General features: G+C 43.3%; 1 protein-coding gene and 1 long non-coding RNA gene across 4 annotated transcripts; one reads left to right on the forward strand and one right to left on the reverse strand.

The window, feature by feature from the left end:
* Positions 1 to 76: 76 nt before the first annotated feature.
* arid2 (AT-rich interactive domain 2) lies at positions 77 to 24,992 on the reverse strand. 3 transcript variants are annotated; one of them, XM_083546103.1, is made up of 22 exons: positions 24,786 to 24,992; positions 23,127 to 23,321; positions 22,919 to 23,012; positions 22,073 to 22,170; positions 18,221 to 18,354; positions 14,649 to 14,867; positions 14,476 to 14,543; positions 14,326 to 14,395; positions 12,791 to 13,044; positions 12,588 to 12,684; positions 11,417 to 11,626; positions 11,068 to 11,232; positions 10,669 to 10,744; positions 9,614 to 9,748; positions 9,334 to 9,527; positions 6,846 to 9,250; positions 5,228 to 5,391; positions 4,451 to 4,589; positions 4,264 to 4,343; positions 2,448 to 2,574; positions 2,278 to 2,369; positions 77 to 1,719 (listed from the first exon to the last, which is right to left on the reverse strand). In XM_083546103.1, exons 2-22 carry the CDS (start codon positions 23,216 to 23,218, stop codon positions 1,608 to 1,610), a joined length of 5,025 nt encoding a protein of 1,674 aa, XP_083402229.1. In that variant the 5' UTR covers positions 23,219 to 23,321; positions 24,786 to 24,992; the 3' UTR covers positions 77 to 1,607. The 3 variants fall into 3 exon arrangements, with proteins under 3 accessions (XP_083402229.1, XP_083402228.1, XP_083402230.1); XM_083546102.1 differs by lacking the exon at positions 24,786 to 24,992 and adding an exon at positions 23,486 to 23,696; XM_083546104.1 differs by lacking the exon at positions 24,786 to 24,992 and having other exon boundaries at positions 5,228 to 5,388; positions 23,127 to 24,730.
* On the forward strand, positions 19,592 to 23,236 carry LOC310728751. Its single transcript, XR_014534322.1, has 2 exons — positions 19,592 to 20,939; positions 20,998 to 23,236. It is a non-coding gene; the product is annotated as an uncharacterized lncRNA (long non-coding RNA).

Below are 24,992 nucleotides of genomic sequence, written 5' to 3' on the forward strand. Positions count from 1 at the left end.
AAGATGAGACGATCGGGTCGTGATGGGGGGGGGGGGGGGGGGTGTAGGTGCACACAGACAGAAATTAACCCTCGTCTCAAACAATAGCAAAAATGTTCAGTCTTTTATTTAAAAACTATAAACAGTCACCCAGTAAAGTAAGCCAACCTAGAACAGACTTAGGTATATGTATATATAATCACACACCCTACTGACACCGCAGAATGGGGAGAGGGAGGGGGCGGGGCTTGGGGGGAGGGGGCGGAGAAAACACCCCGCTCACTCGGATGCTAACACAACAGGCAGTTTATAAATGTTACACAACACACTGGGAAGGGAAGGACTGTCCAGGAGGCGGGGAGCCGGAATGTGGCATGGTCTTAAGAATGAAAAAATAGTACAATAAAATTCCACACTATATTAAGATAGAAAAAGGGGGAGGGGGAGGAGGAGGAAAATATATGCACAGAAAGCAAAAGGACACAGGAGAAAACCTGTATAAAACGCCATGTATTTAAACCAATTTACAAATACAAAAAGAATCGGGTACGGGCAGAGAGAGGGCCTGTACAGTGACGCTTCGAGTGGAGAACCAGGAGGAGGGAAATACCTTCAATATTCGTGGTTGGAGGTTTTTTTTTTTGTGTATTTTTCTCTTGCTCTTCTACAAAATAACAAGATATATTATTCCATACTCTTTTAGCCAGCAAAATGAGTTCTACAAGTTATATTAGTACAAAAATGGGGGGAAAAAAAATAAATCACAGTTCCACAAAAGAAAGAAAGAAACCTGTTCCCCCCTCCCCCTCCCCCAACTTTACAGCATCAGTACCTTTGTAGAATATTTACAGGTTCTTAAGTACATTCATCCACTGCTGAGTATAGAATCACATCTCGTACAAGTCACCAGGGAACCAAACAAAAAAATAAAAATAAAAAATGAAATCCCAACCTACTAAGATAATGCTTCAGACACTCCACCAATATCTCTCTCTATCTCTCACAGACGTGGCTGCAGCGGCATGAAAGAATTTTTTTTTTACTTTATATTTATTCACAAATATTTACAAGTGTTTTTTTTCTCATTTAATATTGGAATTTATTTCAATAATAAATAAGTGAAAATATAATCGGCTCAAGTAAGAAAACCAAAGCTATCAACTTCTAAAGGAAAAGAAAAAACACAAACATCCATCTAGCCACACCTCTGCTGCCCTTTGCTCCACCCCCCCCTGCACCTACTGAGCCCACCCACTTCCGCCCCAACCCCTCCCTTCCTCCCCACATCCATCCATGGACCGAGGAGAATGTGCTCGTTTGGTTGCGAGTGGAGAGGCAGCTTCGTTCCGTGCTGGACGAGGAGAAGGTGGCTTGTTGGAAACGTGTGCGCTGGTTTCTGTGTGGCTGGTGGAAGACCCGTGGCAGTTTTTTTTTTTTTTTTTTTTACATTTTTTTATAATAAGGTGAAGTGATGATGCACAAATCCCAACGCACGGGGACCGGAATGGAGGGAGAAAAATGAACGGGAAAGGAGAGGAGGAGAGAAAGAGAGAGGTGCTGCTGACGCCCGGCATCTCGGGATCCGATTCCTGTCCGAATGTTTTTTTTTTTGGGTTCAGCTCAAGGGCTCAAGCCTGCAGCGTGTGCGTGAGTTCGTAAAGGCATTTGGCGAGCGTGGTGGAAACCTCCATATTGCTGAGCGCCAGCACCGAGAGGTGATTTTCATGCCGCTTCACCAGTCTGCGCACACAAAAACGAGGATTAGGATCGGTGCACCACAATCATTTACACAATGCTGTCAGTTTATAAAAAAATAAAAGACCACAGAAGACATTTATAGTGTGTATGTACAGTGTGACGGAGGACAGATCGTAGCGAGAGTCAACTTTTTACACACAGGACGATTCGGGGACTCGACAGTGGGTTGTATCTACTCTACAAATGAACTCCAATCCATTTTTTATCATAACTGCAGTTCTAACACGGTGCAATGTTAATCATTTATAAATATACCTTTTAAACTTTAAACCTACAGCAACAAAACGATCGTTTATGTGCAACTAAAATTCATTGACAAAAACACTTTCGTCCACATTAATATGATTTAGTTTGAAAACGCTTATTTTTCTCTGATTTGGCTTAGGAAAACGTAAAATAATTAAAAACATACCACCATATGTGAACCTTAACACACACACACCAAAAAAAAAAAAAGAATGGGATCCAAATTGACAATCCAAACCCCTTAACACCTCCCATCCCATAAAACCAGCATTAACGTAAAGCTTTTCCACTTACTTTTGTCCACAGTCTGAATACTTGGCAATGTTCTTTAACGTTAAGGCAGCAGTTAGTCTGATGTGTTTGGTCAGTGGTCCCTCTTTATCATCCTGAGAGAAAAGGAGCGTTAGAAGTTGCGGTGGATTCGTAGCCACGTGGTGAAGAGAGAAGTGTGTGGAGATACTTACAGTGAAGTCCCTGAACACCAGGTTGCGGGAGCCGCGACGCAGGGCCATGAGGGCCGCGCTCGGGTGATTCACGATCGCTTTCTGTGGCCTGGAAGGAGCCGAACTGCTGCCTGCCGGCGGGGGAGACCTAATCACACACACACAATCAATACATTAACGTAATAAATACAATAACATATAGAACATCCAACACACAGCAGTTAGCTTTCATATGGAGCTTTAGTTATAACTATACAGATTCAAAACAATCAGGAACTCCTGAAATCTCTTATTTCAGTCATCAGATAGTCATCAACGAATGCTGGAAAAACTAAACTATTCTGAATCCAGGAAACTACTGATGCAATGCAACTGCATCAGTCACCAAAGGTGTGAGTCTACAGTATATGTGGCATTTCTCTTAAACATACACACACACACACACACACAGACATCTTTAAAGTGACCTTCAAATCTTTAATGTTCCTCAAAACCGTGTTTAATATTTTTTCCATCGGTAATAAAAGATTTATTCCCTTTAATGGATCAAGACTTCCTTGAAATATGGCTGGTTCTCTCTCTCTCTCCAAAATATTCTGACTATCCTCCAACCGCTACAGCCATACCTCAGAACATTGTACACTTTAAACTTCAGATATCAGATATTAAGCAGGTTTTACCCCTCCAAAAAAGTTCAGATGTAATAGTGAGGAGAAACTCCCAGAGGACCACAAGTAAAAAAAACAAAAAAAACAATGACATAATTCACCAAGGGAAATCATCCTTTTTGTTGCAGTTCTTGGCCTGTGCCAGTTTCTTAAACCGTTCCATGTGTTCCAGGATGGAAAAATTGGTTTGAAGTTTAATATTTTCCAAATACTTGCTGCACTGGAACCTTGTAATGTCAGGGGGGCCAGAGATGTGCAGGGGGGGCAGGTGAGATGCAATGCAGCATCGGTTCTATTAACAACAGTGTCGATTGCTGACTATTGCGTTAATATCTCAAGGAACTAAAGCAACAACAAAAAAAAGTGAAGAAACCAAGAAAACCATGACAAACCAAAGAGCTTGCAAGGGGGGAGAGAGAAAAAAAGGTGTATGAGAAAAATCAGGAATGAATGGAAAAAATGCAACCCTTTATATCACCGTTCGTCCCAGTTCTCCCAGCATGTGCACTATTTTATCGGAAAAGTGATGGAAGGAAACCTGTGCTCAAAATTACAATAACTGCTCAAGTTTCTCCTGCTACAGGCCTTCAGGAGTTATTTAGACGCTCTTACTAGAGGTCAACACATTCATGGGTCTTGCCTAATATGGAAGCACCCACAGTTGCTTGCAAAAATCCTTACGGATAGTTTTTCCGGGTCGCGTCAGTAATACAGTGCGAGAGAGGCCTCTAGAGGCGAATCACTGATGCCGCGGGCTGTTTGTTTTGACACGCGAGACCACGAGCTGTACCTTGTTCGTGTTAGTTCATAGTGCATTAACTAGAGTTAAAATGAACTCCATTTAAAAATGTATTAGTAAATATTGAAATGAACAAAAACAAACAATACTTCTAAAGCTTTTATAAACTTTACTTGATCTTAATCTGTTTATAGATTTACCATTTAAAAGTACAGAGCAATTGAAATTACATTTATTTTTTGTTAAATACCATTTTACTTTGTGTTTTTTTTTTTTTTAATCTAGTATCCATTTTAAATAGCGGTTGATTAATCGGCAAGTACGATCCACCCTGGCTATAGGTATCTGGATAGTCTGTCGACATCGAGTTGTTTCACAATATCCAAGACTCAAAAACACAGCGTGAGGGCTGAAAAGTAGGATTACTCACTTGGAAGTGTTGGAACTGCTGCCTTGCGTTTCCTCCAGCTTGAGTGCGGCTAGAAGAGCTTCCCTAGAGCAATGCTTGTCCTGTGGAAGACACATCGCTTATTAACCTTGTGTAAACCAGGAAGCAAATTTATTCATTCGTTCCTAAAATATAAAAGGGCAAAAAAAGGATCTGGTCGCCGTCTGACCTGTAGATGTGTAATGAAAGAGAGTCTCTGGCGTGAAAAGGGTTCACAGCCTTCCCACATGCACTGACCGGGATACGCCCCTTTATTGCCGTGTTGCGTAGCCGCATGGTAGAAGACCTGCGACGGTGTCTCGAACCACCTGGATCACCGCAAACACAAAGCACAATCCATTCAATAAAGTAATGCATATATTCTTTAAAAAAATTGTATTCTTATATAATACGAGGGGCGTTGTAAGACCACTGCATGGCATCCTTTTTTTTTTTTTTTTTACCTGTAACATTAAAGTCCCGGTTTGACAAACGCCCCTCATATTGTGGAATAAATGATGTAATAGAGAAAGATTTTTTCGGCAGCGATGTATGTACCAGAGGTCACGTGACCATGAATACATACATACAACACCTGTAGGACTAAACACTGCCTAGGTTTAATAACTTTGTAGGTTCATGTTTATGATAGTATATAACGTATGCTTTTATGAGGACAGGATTTGTATTACATGGAAATTTGCTCTACTGGTCATTTTACAGAAGGTAAAATGAGGCATAATTATTCCAAGCGCACGCAAAAAGGACTACTGACCCAACAGATTTGGACGGGACTAAAAATCCAGGAGACACACAGCGATAATTAAACAATGATTAATCAAATTATTTAAGCATCCCGGAAGTTCTTGCGCCATGTGGGGAAGCACATTGTCAACATGAAAAACGTCTGGTCATGAATGAACCAAAAAAAACAAAGCACGGCTTAGCATTGCGGATCCACGCGTACCTTTTACAGGCCTGCCAAAGACATTTGAAGTTCTGTCCAGGTTTGCGGGTCTGTTCCAGAGGGAGAGCTGCGGCTTGAGGCCCATCACCTGGAGGAACCGAACTCTGACTGACTTTTTGTGCAGTCTGAGCCACCGGGGGTGGAGACTGAGCCGACACGGGCTGCTACACAGGGAGGGGGGGGGGGGGGTGAAAAGGTTGGGATTAAGGGTTTGTGCAATATTGACAAAATAAATCTATCTATCTATCTATCTATCTATCTATCTATCTATCTATATCTCTCTATCTCTCTCTCTCTCTCTCTCTCTATCTGACCAATAATTATAATGAGATGACATTTAGCTGAGTGTGTTATAGTGCTGGTACCTTAAGGACCATGGATAGCTGCCTTAAATTATTTTACACATTGATCTTTTCCTTTTACAGGAATTTTTTTTTTACCTTTATAAAGCCATAAAAAAAATTTTAAAAAGTGTGCCCCACCTTTTGAGTCAAATTCTTACAATTAATGTCAATTAAAATAAGACATTTTGGCTGTTACCAAAGCAGATAAAATCAGTATTTTGATTGATTATATTATATATTATTATTAATATCAATATATTATATATTTATTATATTGATTTAAAACATGAAAATATAAATTCACACATTTTCAACCATCATATCTTGAATTTTGTGATCATTCTGAATCCATTTTCATAGATTGAAACGAATGCTTGCACTCTAAAGGTGTGGCGTTTTTGCAATATATCGTTGAAACGATTACATTATCGCAGACGATACATATCTTATACCCGTATATGTGATCGAAGTGAGCCTTCCTACCGTTCAGCTCAATAAAATTACACTAGTGTATTTATTTTCCAGTTTTCTTTCCCAAAACCTACTGACTCAGGGCCAACATTCAGATTCAACCACCTAATGAGCTATATTTCATTAATAGAAGAATCTGTGAAGGGTCACTAATAAACTACAGGTTTATAAAATTATTTGCAAAAACAATTGGATTATTCATATTTGGATTATTATTAGTAGGCACAATTTAAGTTAGGAATTTGTTCCCCTTCCTTTTTCTATCAATATCAGATATATGTACAGTAAACAAAAACTTAATGTGTTGTTGAACGTGTTTGTATATATGAGCGGATTCAGTTGTATAATATCTGGCGCCCATCAGCCAAAAATGCAAGGTTTTAATGTGGAACCCCATAGGCTGAATACTTCCACAGTTTTTGGGCAATGTTTAAAAATACCTTATTAGTAAGAAATGGCAGCTAAAATTGGAAAAATATTAAAGTTGGGGGTTGGATGTCTCATTTCCGACATTGTCTTTAGGAAGAAATACCTAAAACAGTCCTAGATAGTGATAAACACTTATTAAAAATACTTTTAGCAAGCAGTCGGAAAGCCATAACACAAAAATAGTTTTTTGCACCGCTGATATCCATCATACAGAAATATCCTTCCCCCACTCTCCCAGGAGTGCGAGTTATACCCTTGACAAAACTGGATTTTTCCCCCATAATACAGGCTAAAAGATCAAATAGAATAAAGGACTACACCAGTTTCGAACCCCCAGGCAAACATATTCTACTCAGAAAGTGTAGAAGTCTTACCTGAATAGTCGTTTCAGGAAGCGGAGCAGGCACACCGGGTCTCTGCTGCGCTACATTTTCTATTGCTACTTTTGCTACTGTGCTTGGGTCAACACCTGCCGGGACTGCCACCATGGTAGAACTGTTGCCAGCATTGTTGGGGTCGCTGATGGTGACAATCCGCACTCCCACCTTGTTGGGGATTCCCGAAGCGCCCCGGTCGCTGTCTTCTGCTGGTCTCTTTAGGGGCCTGCTCTCAGACGTGCCATTAGTAGCCGGGTCTGCTCCAGGGGGATTCTGGGTAGTAGGTGGTGCTGCAGGAGAGACGTGGTTGTGAGGTGAATGCTGTTGCCTCGAGCCTGACGTGTCCAAGCTCTGGGCTGAGGGACCGTTGGAAATCTCAGCGCTGTGACCAGAGCTTTTCGGCCCATTGGCCAGACGTTCCAGCTGCTCTGCTTTTGCAGTGCCTTGCTGGGGGGAGTTTGAGTCAGTAAAAGTCTCGTGCACTTTCGAAGGAATCAGCACCTCCCCGTTGCCCATGTGTTTGGAAGCTTTATGATTTGGAATGTTTTTGCTTGGATGGGTACCGGTCGTGGCTTCCCCGACTTTTTCAAAGTCGCACACCCCGTTTACAAGGGGTTTTATAGATTCAGAGGGTGCGCTTCCTGACGTCTGTTTGGCCGTGCTATCGTTGCCCTGTACGCTTGGACCGTTGAGGGCCTGTGCACCTTGCAGAGCCTCTGGCAGGCTGTTCCCTGAGTGGTATGGAGGTAGACCCGAGTCAAACTTCCTACCGTTGAGCAGCTTGGCCCCAGGTCTGTCAACCTCCATAGGCTGCCCGTTGCTGGCTTTGGTGGAGACTTCGGTCACCAAGGAGTTTTCCATCACCTCGATCTTCCTCTCGTGGACATGAAGTCCTGCAGCATCCCTGGCTTCCTCCTCCTTTTGGCAGATGATTTTGTCACCTCGGAAAGGCGGGACAGGTGTGGATGCTGAAGGAGGGATGGGCGGGGTCAGTTGGAAACCGATTGTTGGGGGTGATGTGTTGATGGTTAGACCCGTCTGTGAAACCATAGGAGACGGTGCCCCCTGGCTGCTCACTGCGGCATTAGGGAAACTAGAGTTTGGCACTACCGTGAACGTGACCTGATTGTTAGGCGTGGCCTGTAAGATGGTGGCAGAATTGGAGGTGGAAAGGATCTGCCCGGGTAGGATTGAAATGGGGACGGTCTGTACAGCACCTGGAGCTTGCAGCGAGCTCTGCATGAGCTGTACATTTAGCTGTGGAGTTTGTGGAGTTCCCTGGCTGCTGTTGGTTACCTGGTAAACTACCTGTGGGCTCGGTGCCCTGGTGCTGGCAGGAGGAGGAACTTGTGGTGCTGGCAGAATAAGCTTGCCTCCTGGTGTCGTGGGGCCACGCTTTGGAAGCAGCAATTGTTTGATCAAGCTAGATTCTGTAGAGGTAGTCTGGGCAGGGGATATGGGTGGGGCCATGGGAGGGGTTGGTGGAGGGGGTGGTGGTGGTGGTGTAGGTGATGTGTGGATCTGTAACTGCTGCCTTTTAACAGACAGCATCTGGCTAACAGTAGGAGGTGGCCCCTGGCCCGGGGTGGGATTTGAGGATGGACTGGAGCAAGAGTTGAGTTGGGAAGAGGCCGGTTGAGGAGAGGTGGCGGGAGGCCCTGAAATCTGGATAGTCTGGGCATTTTGCATGGTTGAGGGGTTGGCCAGGACAATGTGGTGGATGGCTGGGGCAAAGGCAGGATTGGGCTGTGGATTAGGGCTGACTATAACCAAGCTCTGCTGCTGCTGGAGGTGTGGCTGGTGGTGTAGCGCATGCTGTGCCTGCAGGGCAGGCTTTGGGGCAATATTCTGGAAAGTCACACGTGATCCTTGGGTGCTCTGTACACCTGCTACGGTAAACACCTGCCCTTCTGCCACCAATGGTGTACAAGGAGTGCTCGAGTACTGAGGAGGGTTGGCTGGTACCACCAACGAATCCTGGGAAGAGGCAACTTGCTGGCTCAGTGGGGTCGGAAGCCGTTGTTGCTCCAGGGGAGGGCAGGCTGCCTGTACTCTTCCTGTGAGGATATGTCCCTGTGGTAGTGCCTTCTGCATCAGTGTTACTGGAGCATGTGGAAGGAAAGTCTGGGTGGAGGCAAGGGGAATGGTGGGAATGGAGCTCTGGATCATGGCGGTCTTTAGAATGTCGTTAGGCCGTGGAAGCATTGGTGAAGCTGCTGTGGAGGAAGGAGGTGGCGTTTGTACCAGTGGGTTCGCTGGGAGCCGTGAAGCTGGTGCTGGAACATGAGGATGAGGATTGGGAGCTCCATGCATGTTGAAGGCAACGGTTGGTGATGCTTGGTTGGCAGTAAGACTTGGTGCTGGTGCCCGGACAAACTGCCCACCCACACCAGGCGGCAACGCTGGCAAACATCAGCAGACGTTAGTAAAAGACACAAAAACAACAGCAAAGCCCAAACAGCAACAAAACAGAACACTGTCTTACCTGATTGGGTGTGATGTGGAGGGTCTAAGGAGGCTTCAGGTTTGGGCCCTGGTACAGGACAGGACTGCTGCTGGTAATACAGTTGAATGGGTAGAGGAATCGCCCTTTTCCTCAAACCAACTACATGGATCTGAGCTTGAGAGTTTACCTTAGACTCTTCCATGCGTTTAATCGTATGATTAGGGAATATTGTCCTTTTAAAAAAAAAATTGTAAAAAATGTATGAGGCAATAGTTCACCGATAAATATGTACAAGACATGATGAAAGAAACATACACACCTTAAACATTTGTAAAAACAGTTAGACGTGAGAACACCGCTACGTGACAGCTTGCCACATGTTGCCAGGTAGTCAGAGTACAGCTCGGAGCGTGAAACAGAGCCTTCTGCATGTACCTCATAATGTGCATTCAGCCTGGAGAAGAAGGGAGGTGGTAGAGAGAGATTTAATACACAATCATTAGGAACTAAATTGTGATTAAATACCAAAGAATGACTAATGCCCGAATTTTTGCCTTTAATATTAAACGTTACATGCATTCCTTCCGAAGTGTTTCGGTACAGGGCTTTCGGTTTAGTAAACCGAATTTACGTGCGGAACATAGTTTACAATCCGAGTTTCCTCAGGAACATATTAAGTGGCGGACCACAACTTTGTTTAGTCTCCGCCTCACACTGAGTGTCACCGTTTTTTTATTATTTAACTCTAAAACATACAAAAAGATGCCATAGGTATAAAGTTGGCACAGTTTCAATGTGGCTACAAACTCCATTACCAGAAATACGATTTGTAGCGTGTTGTAAAAGTGTGATTTTTACGACACCCAAGTGATATGGATTATTTAGCTTTTTATTGTACAGCTTCAAGAATTTCTCTTAAAAGGAGAAAATTGTGACAATTCTACACATCGAGGGAGTGAATGAATGAATGAATGAATGAAGGGTGGAAGAAATGAAATACATAGGTCAGTTAAATAGAACATATCTTTAGACAATTAAAAATTATGTAAAACACACACACACACACACACACACACACACACACACACACACACACACCTGTATTACTGAAATAGGGTCTAACAAATAAAAATAAACTAATTAAATTTTTCCATTTGATACGTTTTATTTAATAAATGTCATTTGTGCCAATATAATAAATTAATACATTTTATCAATAATAATAAATGTATTGCATTATTTAGATTTATTCCATTTAATTTTTATATATTTTATTTTAATAATATTATTTAATATATATTATTTATATTATATATTATTTAATATACTATTGAACCACGCAGGCAACCACTCAGGAAAAAAAAAAGGACTCACCACTGAGATGCAAACTTTTCTCCATCGATCTCTACAATGCCAGGCGGAGGGTTAGTCTGGACTGAAACTCTTGTCACTATAAAACCAGAGGTCATAAAAGGTCAAATGTACCAGCGGGGGGGAAAAAGGCATTGTTGCGCTTTACAACTTTGCATTGTTCATCTTTTTGTGATTGGTCTAAAGCAGAGAAGTGTAATAAATGCTGTGAACATTAGAGGGCAGTGCTGAACTGCAAAATAAATAAAAACACATCTGGGTAATTATTACTGCAGATTGCTTCCTGCTTGAGACGAAAGAAGCACGTGCTCCGAAACAGTGATTTGGCAGCCTGAGGCAACATGTTTAACCGTAATGTTTATATTTAGGTCTGAAATGATGTAAGGAACCAAAAGTTCTTACCCGTCACGGGTGCTCCTTGAACCGGAGGAGGTACATTCTCGACGAGCTGTGGCCGTACCTCTGCCACCTGGCTGTTTGTGCTCTGGTGCTCGATCAGTTTAATAGCCGTCAAAGCTTCAGGTCCAAACGTGTGCAAATCAACCGAGACGAGACGCACCAGCAGATCTGTCAGAAAATAAAAACATACACACCAGTTCTGATCATTGCAGGTAGTGCAGCTCTACGTTTCACTGACTATCTCATGTGTAACGGTGATTTCGCGTAATTGATCAGCTTTAATAGTAAAGTACGTTTTTTAACTGTAGAAGTTATGTGTTTCTGTATATGCACAACTTCGTGGATGCGTTACCTATGCTCCTGTCCACGCAGGCGATTTTGGAGCAGGTGATCTCCCCGAGTTCTGTCAACTGATAAAGCACCTCCAGGGAAGAGATAACGAGCATAATGTCTGGCAGGGTGAGCAGCGTGATCACCTCCCGGTATGATTCCTGGTCCACATACTCGCAGATAAGAACGCCGTTGTCCTCCACCTTGCTCAGGTTGGCCATGATCTCCATGGCTACAAGAGAAGAATAATTTTTTTTTTTTTTTTTTTTTTTTATCAAAAACAATATACTTGGAGGCACACAATTGTACAAGACGTCTTTGAAAACAGAAGCCTCACATTTTCCCTTCACTTGAACTAGGAGACCCAAACATGTTTCAACAAGACAATGCACAAAATCATCTCCATGATCTGCTTTACGTGGGTTCGAGTAGAAGATCTCCTGCTAAAGAGCTCCAACCCTAATTAACTCATTGAATGTGAACGCTGACTGCACCCCAGGCCTCCTCACCTCACCTACATCCGTACCCGACTTTACTAACACCCTCGTAGATGAACGAATCTCTTCAAAATCTAGTGGAACATATTCCCAGAAGAATGAAGACTAAATGTGGAATGAGATGCTCAGGTGTCCGCAAACCTTGGGCCAAAGCGTATTTAGTTACGAGTTAGAACGTATTTTTGTAGCATCGTGTTATCTTTCTGCACTTTATTTATTTAAAACTCTGTTATAATAACAGAATAAAGACGACAGAGTCCTGTGTGTGTATACGAGTCTATATGAAGGTGTGTATGAGGGTGTATGAAGGTGTATATAAGGTTGAATGAGTGTGTGAGTGTGTGTGTGAGAGAGAGTGTATATGACTATGGGGGCATATGAGTGTGTGTGGTGTGTAATAGAAGAGTGTGTGTATGAGGGTGTATAAGTATATATGAGGGTGTATATGACTATGAGGGCATATATACTAGATAGATAGATAGATGGATAGATAGATAGATAGATAGATAGATAGATAGATAGATAGATAGATAGATAGATAGATAGATAGATAGATAGATAGATAGATAGATAGATAGATAGATAGATAGATAGATAGATAAGTGTATATCAGAGTAAGTATACATATGCAAGTTTTTTTTAGGTTTTCTTTTCTTAGTCTAAACCAATTGTATCAATATCTGGCATTGGTCTTACCTCTCATTTTTAAAAAACGGTCCCTCGACATCAGACATTTGGTGATCGTGTGGAACATCAGGTGTGTTGTTCGAAAGTCTACTGGATCCAGCTGAAGCTGTTTAAAAACAAAGAAAGCGTTTCCGAATAAACCACCACCATAAATAACGCAACTTTTAGAAAAATCGTCACTAAAAGGAACAGAAGGACAGGTGGAGTCTGACCTCGCCTGTGACGTTGGCCAGCGTGTCGAGGCCCAGCTGCCGCAGCGAGATGAACATGCAGTGTGCGCAGAGCAGGAGGAAGCGCAAACACGTGCGGTTCGCAGCCAGCTGTTTGATGTTGGTCTCCTCGAAGGACAGGTTCCTCAGGATGATGGCGACCTGCAGTACGCGCTGACCCTCCACGTCGGAGATGCCCATGCTCCTCTGGGGGTGAAACAGCACCACCTGCTCAACACGCTGCTCCGGACCTTCTCCTGCAAACAACACACCACGTTTCTGTTCAGTCACACTCAGATAAACCCAACCTGGACTGCTTGCTCCGTCATTACGCGGTTCCTACATTTCCATAACCTCATTTATCCGTCTTTCAGGACAGTTGTGTTAAACTAACTTTCAGACACGCCTCGTTTGCATGAAGTGAGGCTTACAGAACTCCGGATAAGGTCAAGCCCATGGAGAACCAGAAGTAAAGCATTAGGATCAAGTTTGAGAAACAGCACTAAGTGAACGATCCACCTTTCATCCACCACTTTTTTTTCTCTTCATTACTCAATGATTCCAAATACACTATACAGACAACTGATTGTGGACACCTGGTTCCACTAGATTTTGTAGAGATTCATTTAGCCACAAGGGTGTTAGTAAAGTCAGGTACTTTATGTTTATGTAGGTTTGTTGGTGAGAAGGTGAGGAGGCCTGAACATTCATTTACATTCAAATAGGGTTGGAGCTCTATATAGCCGGAGATCTTGATTTGTACCTGAACATTCTGGTACAAATTAAGGACACAGTTGCACCTCCAAATTGAGGAAAAAAGGTTTGGAGAAGATGCACACGTGGATGGAAAATTCAGGGGTCCCAATACGTAAATAGTGAGTAGAAAAAGTGGGCGGTTCTCAAAGATAAACAAAAATATTTGTGACTGTGTTGTTTGTGCATCAACTAGTGAACTAAGATGAAGATGTGCACTTCTTCAGGTCTATTCAGATTTTTTTTTAAACCTGTGTAAGAACTCATGAAGTAAAAGAATCCTGTATGATCAGGGTTTGGAACAGATGATTAAATAAAAAAAAAACTGTCTAGCTGTCTGGACAGTAATTACAGCAGAAACAAGGCAGAAAGTATGAATGCATGTTCACTTCGGTTCATTTTCCAAGCTTGTGTAAAAAGCCATGACGAAACATTGAATAGCTTTAATAATGAAATTGATGCAAATGAGTACTTTTACTTTTTATCCACCATTCGAGAACTTGAACTCAAGCCGAAATGGAAGAGGAGAACTCGGGTCATATTAAAGCAGGAGGGATTTGTACTGTTAAAATCAACAACATTCAACTTTGTCTACCTCTGATATTACTGAAAATCCCCAATCTGTCCTTCATGAGGACTCCAGTGGTTATGGCTATACCTTAAATAAGCTGAAACAAAGACGCAAACCATGCCTTCCATTCAACCAGTGCCACAACAAAGGAATAACCAAAACCATAATGAATGAACACGTGTGGGTGCGTGTGTGTGTGAGTGTGTCCACCCACCTTGTGGTGTGCAGCTCTTGTCTGAGATGAGATCTTTTACTTCAATGTCTTCCACGATATCCTTCCAAAACTGTAGAAAGAGCACAGGTGAGTAAATTAACATTCACGCTAATATCCAGGTGATTTGATATATTTGTGTCTCAATCTTACCCTGACAAAGTCTCGGGACGTTTTCTCCCTCCAGTCGATGCCAAATACAGCAGAAAAGCTACCTAATGCTGTAACACACAAACAGAAAATAAACCAAAAATATATATATATGTATATTTGTGAATGATAAGACGTGAGTCCTAATGTGCGACAGTAATGAAAAACGTTCGTACAGTCGTCGAAAACTCCGGCATGTGCCAGCAGCAGCGTGACGAGTTTGGGCTCCTTCTCCAGCTGCATGGTGTGCTTGCTCTCGTTGGACATCAGCGTACACACATTGATGGCGAAGTCCACCTCGTTAGGAAGCCCCGACAGCAGGGACAGCACCAGTTTGTTGTAGTCGCATGGAGGGACAAAATCCGTCGACAGCCCGTAGCTCTGACGGAGATAGTCTGTCGATCAAAAAGGAAATAAATAAATAAATAAAAAATAAAAAAAAGACTACGAAAAGTTCAGTGTAAAAGTGGTAGAGGTCGGACCGATTAATCGGCAGCGATAGCTGATTTTCTGGAACTATCAGCAAAAGTTCATAGCGATAGTTTTTCCCGGGTTGCGTCTCTAGAGGCGAATCACGGACGTCACGTGTTTATTCTTACATGTGAGACTTACATGGAGATATATTAATTATGTATCATTTATTCTTTATTTATTTATTTATATATTCATATCTCATTTAGCACATTTTCATGATTCACTAGTGGGTTTTTTTTAATTTTTGTTATAAAGTTCAGAACTATTTTACATATTGAAAAATATCCATTTTAAAAACTAATCGGTTGATTAATTGGTTATCGGCAAGTACGATCCAACATAGCTATCATTTCATTTGTAATATGTCTTAAACAGATCTGCAGGTTTCAGGGTCACGGCATCATTCGTCTCCATTTAGAGGAATCTCATGAAAAGTAGATTTCATCGATTTTGCAGATTAATCGGCACCGATAGCTGATTTTCTAGAACTATCGGCAAAAGTTCATAGCGATAGTTTTTCCGGGTTTCGTTATTTACAAGAGCAGCCTCTAGAGGCGAATCACTGATGCAACATACTTTAAGTGCCTTTTATTTATTATTTAGATGAAACAGTTTACTTTTTGTTTCAGCATGAATGCATGTCATTCTCCTCACTATTTATTAATGTATATAATATATTAATAGATATTTTAATAATTTATTTAGCACATTTTCAGTACTGTTTTACATGGAATATTGTTTTGTTTTGTTTTTTAGTATCAGCTTTGGATTGATTTTATTAGTTGTAACTCCTTAACTCACCAAACACCACACAATACATAAACTTCAGGATTAATCTCGAGATGGGGGGGAAAATAAATAAACGTCTCAGACTAATTGTTCACATTTGGACCCCATCCGGCCGACTCATCGAGCATAGACGCTTTTTTTTTTTTTAGGGCAAAGTATCACAAGCTGCTTTCTGAGAAAATGTAAAAGTTTGATACGTAACGAGAAAACCTGATCATGTAAGACAACTCCAGGGAATTGAATTGAAGCCAGGCTGCTCCACAACACATACACTATGGCAAAAAGTATGGGGACACCTGACTTTTCCACCTATAATTGGTTCTTCCTCAAACCTTTAGCACAAACCTGGAGATATATTGTAAAGTATCGGACCTCTTCGGATGCAGCTGCATAAACATTTTACTTCATGTAAACTAGGAAACCCAAACCTGTTCCAGTATAACAATGCCAGTTTTGTTAAGATCTACATTACATGGTTTAGAGTGGAAGATCTCCAGCTATAGGACACCTTTGGGATGAATGTGAATGCTGACTGCATTCTGCATTCTGCATGAAGACTAAATATGGAATGGGATGTTTAGAAAGCAACATGCAAGCTTATGCGCATTCTTTCTGAGAGTCTGTTCGAGTCTCTGATGTCAGTCTGAACGAAGTCCAAACACATTTTCACGAGATTATCTAATTTTTTTATTTTTTGATCAACCGGAGCAGCTCGCTTGTTCATCAGGTGTCGTCCAATTACAACTAATCATAACATATGATTTTACTGAAGCAGGAGGAGCAGAAACATGCAATATAACAATATAATTTTATATTGATATATACACATACAATATCTCACAAAAGTGAGTACACCCCTCACATTTCAGCAACCATTGTAGTACACCTTCTCAATGGACAATATTATAGAAATTAACCTCGGATATATTTTAAAAGTAGTCAATATGCAGCTTAAATGGCAGTACACATTTACTGTCCTCTAAAAATAACTCAACATACAGCCATTATTGTCTAAAAAGCTGGCAACAAAAATTAGTACACCCTCAGTGAACATATCAAAACTGTGTCCAAAGTGTCAATATTTTGTGTGAGCACCATTTATATCCAGCACTGCCTTCCTCCCTCTGTGCATGAAATTCACCAGAGCTGCACAGGTTGCTGCTGGGATCCTCTTCAACTCCTCCATTATGACATCACAGAGCTGCTGGATGTTAGACACATGGCACTTTAATGCTTGATGATGCCCCACAGAAACTCAATACGGTTCAGGTCTGGAAACCTACCTGGCCACTTAATCACCTTCATCTTACTCAGCAAAGCAGTTGTCATCTTGGCATTGTGTTTGGGGTCGTTATTATGTTGGAAAACTGCCGTCCTGCCCAGTTTCTGAACTGAGGGCATCATGTTCTGCTTCACAGCATGTTAGAATCCATGTTTCCCCTCAATGAACCGCAGCTCCCCAGTACCAGCAGCACTCATGCAGCCCCAGACCATGATGCTACCACCACCATGCTTGACTGTAGTCAATTTTCTTAGTACTGCTCACCAGGACCAGTGACACTACGCCACACATGCTGGACAACATCTGAGTTAAGCAAGTTAACACAGGACATGGTTCCAGTAATTCATGCACTCGGACAGGTTTGTCTTCAGCAAACTGCTTTCTAATGAGCCGGTTTCAGAAGAGGCCTCCTTCTGGGAGGGAATCACAACAAGCAGACCTTCTGCTTCTGCAACCTCTAAGGAGTTCTTCACCATGAACATGACCATGTTGAATATCCAGTGTTCAGTATGCGAGAATTGGAACCAAATTTTAAATACAAGATACACAAATTTGTATAGTCCTGTTATACAAACAATTACACAAACATGATAAAAAGGATGTGTGGCTTTGCAGGGTTACATGATGTACAGCTGTTATCACTTAGGGTGTATGTTGAGTTATTTGTTGAGAACAGTAAATCTGTTCTGCTATACAAGCTGCACATTGAATACTCTAAAATATATCCAAATTATCTAACTTTTGTGAGATACTGTGTGCAGAATCATGACAAATTAAAAAACAAAACAGTCGTATATTAGATATTTCGAGTTATCCATGATGAATGAAGTAACGTGACGCACGCGCCTACTAAACGTGCACGTGCACTTTAACTCCGACAAGCGAAAAACACACAAAAAAAAAAAAAACACGCCAACTGTTCTTCTACACAGCATTTAGATGGTCACAGCAAACGAGGATCTACTGCACCAAGCTCTCTCCAGCCTCAACGTTTTTTTCACATTCGTATCAATGTAGTTTAGCAAAAAGCAAAAAAGAAGAAAGAAAAATAAGACACTGGAAAAGTCAGCGATGACGGAAGGAGTTCGTCACCTAGCAGTACACGAGAACGTTCGTTCTGAAGGATCTCCGCACTGACGATCACACGTGGACCGATATTTAATTTCGGATGTAAGGAGAAAAGCGTTTAGGATAAACAGGTACCTGATACAGTGTGTTGCTGATAGTTGTAGGAGCAAGGGATGGCGCCGATCGGAAGCGACTGTTTGGGGTTCCCGGGTTGCACCTCGTCGTCATCTTCTCCAAAGTGATGGACCTTCTCGTACTTCTCTAAATAGCTGAAAGGAGGGAAAAAATGGAATTGAAACGCTTACACTTTGCTTTAGTGCGTACTACTGCCATGTGCCACAGGCATGCGTGTGAGTGTTTGTGTGTATATACAAAGTATTCCTGCCAGCAGTGTGTCATTCAGAACAAACTTCTAGCCCTCAGCTGTTAAAGTGAATACATTCTCGTGTTTGGAAAACACGTTCTCACGTGAACGGGAACGCATTCCTCCGGGCGCTGAATGAGAAACGAGGCGCGCATATTTACATTTGGCAAACGGTGCGAACGTGTGGTTTATTTGGAGCGGTAACACCTGCCAGCACCGCTAGACTGTTCACGGAGATTCAGACAAACCATCGATTACGCGTTCGTTCAACCGCTCTAACCCCCCCATATGCCTCTCCAGTATTTCCTCGTGCACACATGAGCCACTTTGACTCCAACACTGCTTTCTTTCAGAGAGAAAACTTGTCACATGTCAGGCTTGGGCTTTTAGGCTCCACCTGATCTGAATTCTTTACCTCGTTTGACTCTGGTGGCGGCAGCAGCGGCGTTGCGTGTTAAGGGTGACCAAGGCTTCTGGAGGAATTCCTGAAGAGTAGGACGAGTGTGCATTACATCATCCTGATCATAACCGAGTTCAGGCTCGGGTCACGTGACGTCGACTACAGATCGACGCTTGAACACGTTTTCAGTCTGTGTTTTAACAATCAGACAGCCATGCAAATTTTAAGTCAGTGTTATGGGAGTTACACCCACTAACGGACAGAATATCACCCTGTGTGTGTGTGAGAAAGTGAATCACCGAGGCAGTCTCCTGAATGAGGTTTCCCCTTGTATGTGCAGCAATGGTAATCCCTCATACACTGACTAACACTACACCTCTACAGGTTTACATCTCTCTTTCTCTCTCGCGCACACACACACACCAGTCCTCAAAAGCCAATTGAAACAAACCCTTTCCATGGAGAACCCTCCTCCTGGCTGAACACACGTGAGCACGTCAGGCAACCGTGAAAGCAGTTTATGCAAATCCTGAAACTCTCAGTCTGTTTTGTTGAGGAACGTACCTGAGAGAACAGGAACTCGCCGATATCCCACACACACGCGCACACACGCGAGCCATTTTTGGGTCGAAAGGTCCCGAACAGATTTCGGGGCCGAAATGCCATTAGTAGACACGCCCTCCAAATGAACTTACAAATCACTTGAATCAATAGGAAATAAATATTACACACACACACACACACACACACACACACACACACACACACACACACACACACACACACACACCACCCGCTGCTGGATCCAAACCAATCGGCCATGGCACACTCGCATGTGTGTGTATGTGTGAGCTTTGTGCCCTTTACTAAACCATGTGATACTGATGAACGAAACTCTCATCCCTGACAAAGTGTGCTGGCCTTGTTCCGGTTGCCATGTCTACTGAACATCATCTACACAACAATTTTAATGCACGAGGTTCAGATCTGAAAGTCGGAAAACATACATTTATGGTTCGATCCTGTTATTCAGATTTACGTTTATCTAATAAGTACAACTGAGCAGCTATGAGAGGCATTGCTGAGGGGCCCCAGGAGCGACAGCTTGGTGTGGCTGGGATTCGAACTCACGACCTTCGGATCTAAAGTGTATTAACCGCTGAGCTACCACCTCCCAGAAATAAACTGGCAACATCCAACATGGGGAATCCTGAAGATGATGTGGACGCAAACAACAACAACAACCAGGAGAGTGAATTGTCTAGAAGGGTCAACCTTCACCTTATCCTTGAGTATTGCTCATAAATTCAGGTCCAGGTAAGGGCCTTGCTCAAGGGCCCCAAAAGTGGCAGCTTGGTGCTAATGGGGCGTGAACCCTTGAACTTCTGATCAGCCTGAGTTTTGAGCTACACTACAGTCTTCTCCATCCAATCAGTGTTGTTCTTCAAATATTAAAGAATTGTAAATAAAACAATGCATTTTAAATCCAGACAGTAAAAAATTCCAGACAGGACACAAAAATGTAGCATTTACACTTCACAGCACATCAATATTACTTTGCATGAAACCCCGATCCTGAGAGACTGAGCTGTATATCTTATGCATCCGACTGTGCAAGCGAGAGTGAAGGGCCTTCTTTAGGGGTCGGTTTGGTGGTGTAGAGATCTAAACTCATCATGATTCAACATCTGAACTACTGAAGCCTCACTGTGACATGGAATCTTATACAACTCTGAACACACACCTCGACTCGATTTTTTTTTTTTTTTACCGGCACCACACACACAGTTATTTCCTGAGTCATTTTTCTAAAGCCCATTTCTGATAAATTCGTACGCTCAAAACAAGATAAGAGTGTCTGAACATCCTTTAGTTGAGGTCTGACCTGATTATAACGTAAAAACACACACACACACACACACAACAGCGACCGCTGCATCACCAGAGCATCAGATGGAACATGCTTTACTTTTGTAATTGTGTTATATGTGAGAGTTCAGAGCCATGAAGAAGTCGCCCAGGTGGAGCAGGGGCAGAAGCCCAGGTGGAGCAGGGGCAGAAGCCCAGGTGGAGCAGGGGCAGAAGCCCAGGTGGAGCAGGGGCAGAAGCAGAAGCCCAGGTGGAGCAGGGGCAGAAGCAGAAGCCCAGGTGGAGCAGGGGCAGAAGCCCAGGTGGAGCAGGGGCAGAAGGGTAATTAAAATCTAATACCCCACCAACGCAACAGGTGCATACAAAACTCCCACCATGGCAAAAAGCCAACCGTGCATTTTCGTGTTCTTATTAACGTCACGCTACACAACACTACGCAACACAACACAAACGTGTCCGCGATACACGAAAGACAAGCGGACGGGTGAAGCTGCAGGAGCACAGTATGAGAGCATCACGCTTGTTATGTATTGTGTAGAATAAGTGCAGTTGTGTATTGTGTACTATAATTGCAGTTCTTGTCTATTGTGTAGTATAAGTGCAGATGTTGTGTTTTAAGCAGTACATTAAGCAGATGCGCATCTGTTGTGTAGCATGTAGTACAAGTGCAGATGTGTAGTGTGTAGATTTTATGTAGCATGAGTGCAGATGTATACTGTGTAATTGTGTATCAGTGCAGATGGGGGTGTGTATTGTAATAATGTACATGTTGTGCATTGTGCAGTATGCGTGTAGATATTACGTAGATGTGTATTGTGTAGTACAACATTTACATATCGACACATACTACACAACATTTACACTAGTACTACACATCTAAACTTGTAGAACAGTTGTTGTGCAGGTGTCATTGCGCAGTATACATGTATTGTGTAGATGTGTGGTGTGTGGATATTGTGTACATGTTGCATTAATGTGTAGTATAAGTGTAGGTGTGTAGTTTTCGTGCAGATGTAGTTGTATAGTGTTGATCTGTAGTTTTTGTGTACAAGTGCAAATGTGGAGAGTGAATTGTAGATGTGTAGATGTTAGTGTGTAGTGCAAGTGTATATGTGCATTGTATAAATGCTGTGTAGTTGTGTAAATGTGTAGGGTCTGTACAAGTGCAGATGTTGTGTGGTTTAATTGTAGGTGCTGTGGTGTGTAAGACAATTGTAGCTGTTGCACAGTGAGTAGTTGCTGCGTATTGTGTAGCTGTTGTGTAGATGTCGTGTAGAGCCCATGTCCCGGGCAGAGCGCGAGCGGGGATGTAAACAGAAGGCGCGTGCGTTCCGGGATGTTGGAGGAAACTTACCGCAGGTAGAACTGCTTGAGAACAAAAGCGGCGTTGGAGCAGCTGCGGGGGAGAGAAAACTCTTCACCCAGATCACTCCACTGATTCCTGTCTGAGACCTGAAACACACACACACACTCCAGAAATAACTATCTTCAAATAAAGTTACATCTCTGTGTTTTGAGAGTGTGTGTGAGTGTGTACTCGGTAGCCGGTTCCCAGTCTAAATCAGGTAGCTTTGCTAACCCCTTGTTAGCACTGAAGGCTAATGCTACACCGATACATGTTTCCCGTGAAAGTGCGGTGCGAGCCCCGGGTGAGCCGCAGAGAAGATCCTAGTCCGCGGGCAGAGGCGAGCAGAGCCCCGGGCCGGCGGCGCAGCGCAGCGCCGGGAACATTTACCCAGTTCTGTAGAGTATTATTCGGTGAGCGGGCCTGTGAGTGTGTGTGTGTATGGAGTGTGTGTGTGTATGTGTGTATGTGTATGAGTGAGGCCTACACTCCAGCCTTTAGCCACGAAGCCCCAGCCTTGATTACAGCCAATTCCCCCGAACTTCCCAGCGAGGAGAGCGCGGCAGAAACGGCATGGCGGAACAGAAGCCCCGCGGCCCGGTGGAAAGGACCAGAGCCGGCGGTAAAACCGCGCTTGAGCCGCTCTACAAACTGCACTCACACACTCTCACACTCACTGCTAACGTCCGGGGTTCTCTCGCTCTACACACATAAAGCATTAGCACACTGCCGGCCGAGCGAGAGGCCATGATTGCGCTCACACGCTCGCAGCGGAGACTATCGACACGGTTGTTCCCCAGAGCGCGGTGCCGGTACCGTGTGAACCGTCGGTGAGTGTGTGGCGGAGCGGCTCACCTTCGCGAAGCCGCCTAAAGAGACGACTCTGGCGTAGAGCGCGCTGAGATCCAGCTCCTTCCCCCCGACCACCGGGAGCTTCCTGAACGGTGATCTGCGGAGGATAAGAAACGGCACAATGAGTAACCCGGTACATGTGGTCAAGCGCGGCGGGGAAACTTGTGTGTGTGTGTGTGAATTTTATATATATATTTTTTTTTTTCCTCACCCTCTGCTTTGGTGAAACTGCCGCAGCTCGTCCAGGAAAGCTAGTCCTTTCCTCCGCTGCTCGGGTGCATTCTTCCCCGTCGAATTCGCCATCGTGTCGATCCCGCAGAACCACCGGCCCAAAAAATCCAACGCTCTCCGCCTGCCTAAGAGCCCATAGTCCGGCGGCGCCCGGTCCCTCACCGCTCTGGGGCGTCTAAAAAAGTTAAAGAAATGGCAGATGGGGAGAAGAGCGCCAGCTCGCTAATAAGGTCTGTTACACACACACACACGCGCGCGCGCACGCACACACACGGGTACTAAGCAAGGGGGGAGAAAAAAAAAAAAAAAAAAAAACAACAAAAAAAAAAAAAAACACACCGATCTCAATCCCAAGTTCACCCAAACAACCAGGATCTAACGGCGCTCTGAAACCGTCATGCTTCAAAGACGATCGATTTCAAACGGCCGTGTGTTCGGGGCTTTGGAGTAGATCTGACAGTGTGTGTGAGTGTGTGCGCGAATCGCTCGCGCGCGCGCGCGCACACGTGCATACATACATACACACACGCTGAGTGTGTGTGTGTGTGTGTGTGAGAAACGGCGGCCGCTCACAGACAAAAAAAAAAGTGCTTCGGTCGCACGGCAGCGGCATCTACAGGCCACGCGAAGAAGTGCAGCTCCGACCAACCGCCACCGCGCTTCATCTAAACAATAGTGTGCGCTTTTTTCCCCTGTAGGGGCTCCTGTATAAAGTTACAACATCTGCTAAAAACTGAATAATAAAATAAAAGTGATAACCAGGTTGGGGGAAAAAACAAATGGTGGATGAAGTACACAAACCTTGAAGTTGAGTTAAAAGTAAAGATGCACTCGGTAAAATGTGTCCCTTTAAACTTGCACTTGAGAAAAAGTACAAAACGAGTTGCCTCCAAATGTACTTAAGTATCCAAAGTTATGGTTATAATGTCTCTATTAGGAGTTGATATGCTATTAATGATAACGAGTCAAACACCGATGACTGAACTACTTCCACTACTCAAAATATAAACGTGCAAATGACGTCACAGGGGTTGTGGCGAGTTCGAGTGAGGAGTTTCGTCATCATGTATTCCTCTCTAAATGTTCTGCTTGCTGTTAAACTGATGCTCAACTGTATGTTGATGCACCAAGATCCAATCAAAACAAGTTCAACAAAAAGGAGAGGTTGTAGCTTAATGGTTAAGGTATAAGACTTTGGATCTGAAGGGCATGAGTTCAAATCCCAGCCACACCAATGTGCCACGCATGGGCCCCTGAGCATGGCCCTTAACTCCATAGCTGCTTAGTTGAATGAATGGGGTCAAGTCCTGATGTGTGCACTGTTATACTTCCACCTGTTGTTTAACAATGTATTGATCATTAATTGGTATAAAGTTGTGTCTTGTGTGTATTTTACAGTCTATAAGTGTGTACGGGAATGAGATGAGATGAGCTATTTGCCCCTGATCCCTAACATCAGGCGGATCTTCTCTCCACTAGCTGGGGTTATTACAGTTTCAACCATTACACGGCTGAACCCCTGTGAGCGCTCTCACAAAATGGCGGAGAGCAACATTATTAAAAAAAAAAAAAAAAAAAAAAAAAAAAAAAAAAAAAAGACCCCCATTTTGTCACGCTGACGTTTTACACCGCTACTCACTCGGAAACGACTTTCTGCTCCGGGAATGATCACCGGGCGACGTGTTGACGAGCGTCACGTCGAAGACGAGAAACGAGAGCGAAAACACACGCACGCGCGCGCGCTTCGGTTTGAAGGGCGCGAGTTCGGTTGCAGCCCGCGCGCGCTCACTCATAATTCATTAGCTCACGCGACCGTGGTTGTTTTTTGTTTTTTTTTAATAACAAC

Source organism: Silurus aristotelis, assembly GCF_946808225.1.
Source record: "Silurus aristotelis genome assembly, chromosome: 7".
In the NCBI taxonomy this organism is placed as follows: domain Eukaryota; kingdom Metazoa; phylum Chordata; class Actinopteri; order Siluriformes; family Siluridae; genus Silurus; species Silurus aristotelis.